The sequence below is a fragment of the Pristiophorus japonicus genome, unplaced genomic scaffold (assembly GCF_044704955.1).
Source record: "Pristiophorus japonicus isolate sPriJap1 unplaced genomic scaffold, sPriJap1.hap1 HAP1_SCAFFOLD_160, whole genome shotgun sequence".
Lineage (NCBI taxonomy): Eukaryota > Metazoa > Chordata > Chondrichthyes > Pristiophoridae > Pristiophorus > Pristiophorus japonicus.
In genome coordinates this window covers 926,478-934,572 of record NW_027251278.1, presented here as the reverse complement: position 1 = coordinate 934,572, position 8,095 = coordinate 926,478, and the positions used below count along the sequence as shown (strand labels likewise).

At 61.7% G+C, this 8,095-nt stretch overlaps 1 protein-coding gene across 1 annotated transcript in view; it reads right to left on the bottom strand.

Annotated features, from left to right (window-relative positions):
• LOC139243077 (putative surface-exposed virulence protein BigA) overlaps nucleotides 1-3,293 on the bottom strand; it is a 6,481-nt gene extending 3,188 nt beyond the window's left edge. Inside the window, exons 1-3 of the mRNA XM_070870671.1 lie at nucleotides 3,243-3,293; nucleotides 1,765-2,339; nucleotides 74-208 (exon numbers count right to left, since the gene is read on the bottom strand). Of these exons, the coding sequence (XP_070726772.1) occupies nucleotides 74-208; nucleotides 1,765-2,330 (701 nt within the window). The 5' untranslated portion in view covers nucleotides 2,331-2,339; nucleotides 3,243-3,293. The remainder of the gene's footprint in view (nucleotides 1-73; nucleotides 209-1,764; nucleotides 2,340-3,242) is intronic.
• Between the last annotated feature and the right edge of the window lie 4,802 nt (nucleotides 3,294-8,095).

Here is an 8,095-nt window from a genome sequence, read left to right as displayed (position 1 = left end):
GGGGGTGAGGGGAGGTCGGGGGAAGGGTGGAGTGAGGAAGAGACAGAGGGCCCCCTCACCAGGGCCGCAGTACCTGCTCAGGTCGGCCTTGCCGTGAGCCTCTGGGATTCGTGCGAGCAGGAGATGGGGACACTTGCTCCGGGCTTCTGCTCCCCGCATGCCCCGGCTCACCCCATAGGCCCGAGCCTCATAGCTCACGGCGATTATCCTGCAGAGAGACAGGAGCAAGGACATCAGCAGAGCAACAATCACACTGAACACACAGAGTAAACTGTTCAACCGGACCGCTTCGAGCTGCTGGCTCCGGGCACAGACCCCACCCTGGACCCACAGGAACAGGAGGAGGCCATTCAGCCCCTCGAGCCTGTTACACAGGAACAGGAGGAGGACCATTCAGCCCCTCGAGCCTGTTACACAGGAACAGGAGGAGGCTCATTCAGCCCCTCGAGCCTGTTACACAGGAACAGGAGGAGGACCATTCAGCCCCTCGAGCCTGTTACACAGGAACAGGAGGAGGCCATTCAGCCCCTCGAGCCTGTTACACAGGAACAGGAGGAGGCCATTCAGCCCCTCGAGCCTGTTACACAGGGAACAGGAGGAGGCCATTCAGCCCCTCGAGCCTGTTGCACAGGAACAGGAGGAGGCCCATTCAGCCCCTCGAGCCTGTTACACAGGAACAGGAGGAGGCCCATTCAGCCCCTCGAGCCTGTTACACAGGAACAGGTGGAGGCCATTCAGCCCCTCGAGCCTGTTACACAGGAACAGGAGGAGGCCCATTCAGCCCCTCGAGCCTGTTACACAGGAACAGGAGGAGGCCTTTCTGTCCCTTTAACCTGTTACACAGGAACAGGAGGAGGCCCATTCAGCCCCTCGAGCCTGTTACACAGGAACAGGAGGAGGCCCATTCAGCCCCTCGAGCCTGTTACACAGGAACAGGAGGAGGCCCATTCAGCCCCTCGAGCCTGTTACACAGGAACAGGAGGAGGCCCATTCAGCCCCTCGAGCCTGTTACACAGGAACAGGAGGAGGCCATTCTGTCCCTTGAACCCGTTACTGTACAAGATAAACGTATGCAGGTACAGCAAGTGATCAGGAAGGCCAATGGAATTTTGGCCTTTATTGCAAAGGAGATGGAATATAAAAGCAGGGAAGTCTTGCTACAGTTATGCAGGGTATTGGTGAGGCCACACCTGGAATACTGCGTGCAGTTTTGGTTTCCGTACTTAAGAAAGGATATACTTGCTTTGGAGGCTGTTCAGAGAAGGTTCACTCGGTTGATTCCGGGGATGAGGGGGTTGACTTATGAGGAAAGGTTGAGTAGGTTGGGCCTCTACTCATTGGAATTCAGGTGATCTTATCGAATGTGTAAGATTGTGAGGGGGCTTGACAAGGTGGATGCAGAGAGGATGTTTCCACTGATGGGGAGACTAGAACTAGGGGGCATGGTCTTAGAATAAGGGGCCGTCCATTTAATACTGAGATGAGGAGAAATTTGTAAATCTGTGGAATTCGCTGCCTCAGAGAGCTGTGGAAGCTGGGACATTGAATAAATGTAAGACAGAAATAGACAGTTTCTTACCAGATAAGGGGTTTAAGAGGGCGGGCAGGGAAGTGGAGCTGAGTCCATGATCGGATCGGCCATGATCGCATTAAATGGCGGAGCAGACTCGAGGGGCCGAATGGCCGACTCCTGCTCCTATTTCTTATGTTATGTCTGCCCTGGTCAGTGCCCATGCGGTAAAGCTGGCAGGGCCCCTGACTCACCCGCCGCCCTGCCAGGTTTTGTACTGGACCACAGCACATGCTTTCCCCCTGAGCTCGGGGTTGACCTTCTGCTCCACCTGCACGTAGAAACAGTCCATGTCCACCAGTGCTATCACCCGCTCCTGGCCTCGATCCACGGGCTCTGCCACCCGCTCCTGGCCTCGATCCACGGGCGCTATCACCCGCTCCTGGCCTCGATCCACGGGCGCTATCACCCGCTCCTGGCCTCGATCCACGGGCGCTATCACCCGCTCCTGGCCTCGATCCACGGGCTCTGCCACCCGCTCCTGGCCTCGATCCACGGGCGCTATCACCCGCTCCTGGCCTCGATCCACGGGCGCTATCACCCGCTCCTGGCCTCGATCCACGGGCGCTATCACCCGCTCCTGGCCTCGATCCACGGGCTCTGCCACCCGCTCCTGGCCTCGATCCATGGGCTCTGCCACCCGCTCCTGGCCTCGATCCATGGGCGCTATCACCCGCTCCTGGCCTCGATCCATGGGCGCTATCACCGGCTCCTGGCCTCGATCCACGGGCTCTGCCACCCGCTCCTGGCCTCGATCCATGGGCACCACCTGGACAAAACACAGGGTGAGAGAGAGCAGTGGTACCCCAACCTGATCCCTCCCACACCTCCCCCACTGCCTGCCCCGTCTCACGCCCGCCCGCCCTCCCACAGGCGCTCCCTCCCCGCCACGCACCCTGCCTCCCCAACACACTCACGCTCCCTCCCTCCCACTCACGCGCCCTCCCTCACACACGCTCCCTCCCTCACATGCACCTTCAATCCTTCCCACGCTCCCTCCCTCTCGCTCTTCCCCCCTCCCCCATCCCTCCCTCGCTCCCTCCTTACCCCTCGCGTGCGCCCCCCCCCTCACTCCCTCCCTCCTACCGTCACACGCCCCCTCACGCACTCGCTCCCTCCCCCTCATCCTCCCTCCCTCATACGCCCCCTCCCTCCCATGCCCCCACATTCCCTCCCTCCCTCACTCACCCCCTCCCTCCCTCCAGCACTCACTCCCTCCCTCCCTCCCTCCCTCACACACCCGCTCGCGCCGTCTCACCCCCTCACACTCCCACCCTCACAAGGCTCCCTCACTCCCTCACTCACTCACTCACACCCGCCCTCCGTCTCACCCCCTCACACTCCCACCCTCACAAGGCTCCCTCACTCCCTCACTCACTCACTCACACCCGCCCTCCGTCTCACCCCCTCACACTCCCACCCTCACAAGGCTCCCTCACTCCCTCACTCACTCACTCACACCCGCCCTCCGTCTCACCCCCTCACACTCCCACCCTCACAAGGCTCCCTCACTCCCTCACTCACTCACACCCGCCCTCCGTCTCACCCCCTCACACTCCTTCCCTCACACGCTCCCTCCATCACACGTCTCTGCCTCCCTCCCTCTCACACGCGCGCACTGCTTCAAGCGCACGCACGCACCCTCCTCCCTCACACACACTCCCTCCCTCACTGTCGAGCCTCAGTCTCCCGGCGCCATCTTCAACACCCGCCCTGCGTCATGACGTCATCAGCTCGCGCTTGCTCCCGTTGGTCGGGAGGCTCTGCAGCGCCCCCAGTGTCCGGGAGGTGCAACTGCACCCTTCCCCTGCAGCGCCCCCAGAGTACGGGAGGTGTAAGTGGAACCTCCCCCTGCAGCGCCCCAATGTATAGGACCATACCCTGCAGCGCCCCCAGAGCCCGGGAGGTGGAACTGGAACGTCTCGCTGCAACGCCCCCAGTGTTCAGGTGGTGTAACTGGAACCTCCACTTGCAGCGCCTCAAGTATCCGGGAGGTGTAACTGCAGCCTCCTCCTGCAGCGCCACCAGAGTCCGGGAGGTGCAAGTGGAACCTACCCCTGCAGCGCCCCGGTGTCCAGGCGGTGTAACTGGAACCTCCCACAGGTGCGCCCTCTGGTGTACGGAAGGTGTAACTGGAACCTCCCCCTGCAGCGCCCCCGGTGTCCGGGAGGTGCAACTGGAACCACCCGCTTCAGCGCCCCCAGTGTCTGGGAGGTGTAACTGGAACCTCCCCCTACAGCGGCCCCCAGTGTCCGGGAGGAGGTGTAACAACTGGAACCGCCCACTGCAGCCCCCCAGTGTCCGGGAGGAGGTGTATCTAGAACCTCCCCATGCAGCGCCCACAGTGTACGGGAGGTGTAACTGGAACCTCCCCGTGCAGTGCCATCAGTGTCCGTGAGGTGGAACTGGAACCTCCCCCTGCAGCGGCCCCAGTGTCCGGGAGGAGTAACTGGATCCTCCACCTGCAGCCTCCACAGTATCTGGGAGGTGGAACTGAAACCTCCCCCTGCAGCGCCCCCAGTGTCCAGGAGGTGTAACTTGAATCTTCCCCTGCAGCACGAGCACTGTCCGGAGCTGTAACTGGAACCTTGCCTTGCAGCGCCCCCAGTGTATGGGAGGAGGAGTAACTGGAACCTCCCCCTCCAGCGCCTCCAGTGTCCGGGAGGTGTAACAGGAACCTCACCCTGCAGCGCCCCCAGTCTAGGGAAGGTGTAACAGGATCCTCCCACTGCAGTGCCCACAGTGTCCGGGAGGTGGAACTGGAACCTCCCCCTGCAGAGCCCCAGTGTCCAGGAGGTGTAAGTGGAACCTCCCACTGGAGCGCCCCCAGTGTGCGGGAGGTGTAACTGGAAACTCCAACTGCAGCGCCCCCAGTGTACGGGAGATGTAACTGGAAACTCCCCCTGCAGCGCTCCCAGTGTCCGGGAGGTGTAACTGGAACCTCCCCCTGCGGCCCCCCAGTGTCTGGGAGGTGTAAGTAGAACCTCCCCCTGCAGCGCCACCGGTGTCCGTGAGGAGGTTTTACTGGAACCTCCCCCTGCAGCCCCGAGTGCGCGGGAGGTGGTGTAACTAGAACCTCCCCCTGCACTGCAGCGACCGCAGTGACTGGGAGGTGTAACTGGAACATCCCCCTGCAGCGCCTCAAGTGTCCGAGCGGTGTAACTGGAACCTGTGCCTGCAGCGCCCTCAGTCTCCGGGAGGTGTAAATGGATCTATCCCTGCAGCCCCCCAGTGTCCGGGAGGTGTAACTGGAACCTCCACCTGCAGCGCCCCCAATGTCCAGGAAGTATAACTGGGACCTCCCCCTGCAGTGCCCCCAGTGTACGGGAGGTGTTTCTGGAACCTCCCCTTTCAGCACCTGCAGTGTGCGGGAGATGTAACTAGAACTTCCCCCTTCAGCGCCCCAGTGTCCGGGAGGTGTAACTGCAGCCTCCCCCTGCAGCGCCCCAGTGTACGGGACGTGTAACAGGATACCTCGCACCTGCAGCGCCCCCAGTGTCCGGGAGTAGTAACTGGAACCACAACCTGTAGCACCCCCAGTGTCCGGGAGGTGTAACTGGAGCCTCCCCCTTGCAGCGCCCCTAGTATTAGGGAAGTATAACTGGAACCTCCCCCTGCAGCGCCCCCAGTGTCCGTGAGGTGTAACTGGAACATACCCATGCAGCGACCTCAGTGTACAGGAGGTGTAACTGCAGCCACCCACTGCAGCGCCCCCAGTGTCCGGGAGGTGTAACTGGAAACTCCCACTGCAGCACCCCTAGTGCCCGGGAAGTGTAACTGGAACCTCCCCCTGCAGTGTCAACGGTGTCCGGGAGGTGTAACTGGAATCTTCCCTGCAGCGCCCCCAGTGTCCGGGAGGTGTAACAACTGGAACCGCCCCCTGCAGTGCCTCCAGTGTATGGGAGGTGTAACTGGAATCTCAGACTGCAGCGCCCCCAGTGTTTGGTAGGTGTAACAAAAAACTCTCCCTGCAGCGTCCCCAGTGTCCGGGAGGTGTAACTGGACCTCCCGCTGCATCGCACCCGGTGTCCGGGAGGTGTAATTTGAAACTCCCCCTACAGCGCCCCCAGTGTCCGGAGGTGTAACTGGACCCTCCCCCTGCAGCGCCCCCAGTGTACGGGAGGAGGAGTTACTGGAACCTCCCGCTCCAACACCCCCAGTGTCCGGGAGGTATAACTGGAACCTACCCCTGCAGCGCCACCAGTGTCCAGGAGCTGTAACTGGAACCACTCCCTGCAGCGCCTCCAGTGTACGGGCAGAGGAGTTACTGGAACCTCCCGCTCCAACACCCCCAGTGTCCGGGAGGTATAACTGGAACCTACCCCTGCAGCGCCACCAGTGTACGGGAGGAGGTGTAACTGGAACCTCCCACTGCAGCGCCCTCAGTGTACGGGAGGAGGTGTGACTGGAACCTCCAACTGCATCGCCATCCGGAGTCCGTGATGAGGTGTAACTAGAACCTTCCACTGTCGCGGCTCCAGTGTCCGGGAGGTGTAACTGGAACATCCCCCTGCAGCGCCCCCAGTGTCTGCGAGGTGTAACTGGTACTGCCCCCTGCAGCGTCCCTCGTGTCCGGGAGGTGTAATTGCAGCCACCCCCTGCAGCACACCCAGTGTATGGGAGGCGTAACTAGAACCTCCCCCTGCAGCGTCCCCAGTGGCTGGGAGGTGTAACTGCAGCTTCCCCCTGCAGCGCCCCCAGAGTCCGGGCGTTGTAAGTGGAACCTCCCCCTGCAGCGCCCCAGTACACGGGAAGTGTAATGGAGGAGTAACTGGAACCTCCCCCTGCAGCACACCCAGTGTATGGGAGGCGTAACTAGAACCTCCCCTGCAGCACCCCTAGTGTCTGGGAGGTGTAACTGGAACCGCACCCTGCAGCGCATCCAGTGTCTGGGAGGTGTAACTTGACTGTCCCCTGCAGCGCCCCCAGTGTACGGGAGTTATAACTGGAACCTACCCCTGCAACGCCACTAGTGTCCAGGAGGTATAACTGGAACCTCCCCCTGCAGCGCCCTCAGTGTCCAGGAGGTGGAACTGGTACCTCCCCCTGCAGCGCCCCCAGTGTCCGGGAGGAGTTACTGGATCCTCCACCTGCAACACCCCCAATGTCTGGGATGTTGAACTGGAACCTTCCCCTGCAGCACCCCCAGTGTCCTGCAGGTGTAATTTGAACCACCTTCTGCAGCGCCCCAGTGTCCGGAGGTGTAACTGGAACCTACCCCTGCAGCGCCCCAGTGTCTGGGAGGTGTAACTGGAACCTACCCCTGCAGCGCCCCAGTGTCCGGGAGGTGAAACTGGAATCTCCCGCTGCAGCGCCCCCAGTGTCCGGGAGGTGGAACTGGAATCTCCCGCTGCAGTGCCCCCAGTATCCGGGAGGTGGAACTGGAACCTCCCCCTGCAGTGCCCCCTGTGTCCGGGAGGTGTAAGTGGAACCACCCTCTGGAGCGCCCCCAGTGTACGGTAGGTGTAACTGGAACCTCCCACTGCAGCGCCAGCAGTGTCTGGGAGGTGTAACTGGAATCTCCAACTGCAGCACCCCCAGTGTACGGGAGGTGTTACTGGAACATTCACCTGGTGCGCTCCAAGAATCCAGGAGGTGTAACTAGAACATCCCCCTGCTGAGCCCCCAGTGTCCAGGAGGTGTAACTGTAACCTCCCCCTGCAGCGCCCCCGTGTACCGGAGGTGAAACTGGAATCTCCTCCTGCAGCGCCCCCAGTGTCCGGCAGGTGTACCTGGAACCGCCCCCTGCAGCGCCCCCAGTGTACAGGAGGTGTAACTAGAACCTCCCCTGCAGCTCCCCTAGTGTCCGGGAGGTGTAACTGCAGCCTCCCCTTGCAGCGCCCCCAGTGTAAGTGGAATCAACCCCTGCAGCACCCCCAGTGTCCGGCAGGTGTACCTGGAACCGCCTCCGACAGCGCCCCCAGTGTACGGGAGGAGGTGTAACTGGAACCGCCCCCTGCAGCGCCCCCAGTGTACGGGAGGAGGAGTAACTGGAACTTCCCACTGCAGCGCCCCCAGTGTACGGGAGGAGGAGTAACTGGAACCGCCCCCTGCAGCGCCCCCAATTTACAGGTGGAGGAGTAACTAGAACTTCCCACTGCAGCGCCCCCAGTGTACGGGAGGAGAAGTAACTGTAACCTCCCACTGCAGCGCCCTCAGTGTACGGGAGGAGGTGTGACTGGAACCTCCAACTGCATCGCCATCCGGAGTCCGGGATGAGGTGTAACTAGAACCTTCCACTGTCGCGGCTCCAGTGTCCGGAAGGTGTAACTGGAACCTCCCGCTGCAGCGCCCGCAGTGTACGGGATGTGTAACTGGAACATCCCCCTGCAGCGCCCCCAGTGTCTGGGAGGTGTAACTGGAAACTCCCACTGCAGCGCCCCCAGTGTCCGGGAGGTGTAACTGGAACCTCCCGCTGCAGCGCCCCCAGTGTACAGGATGTGTAACTGGAACATCCCCCTGCAGTGCCCCCAGTGTCTGGGAGGTGTAACTGGAAACTCCCACTGCAGCGTCCCCAGTGTCCGG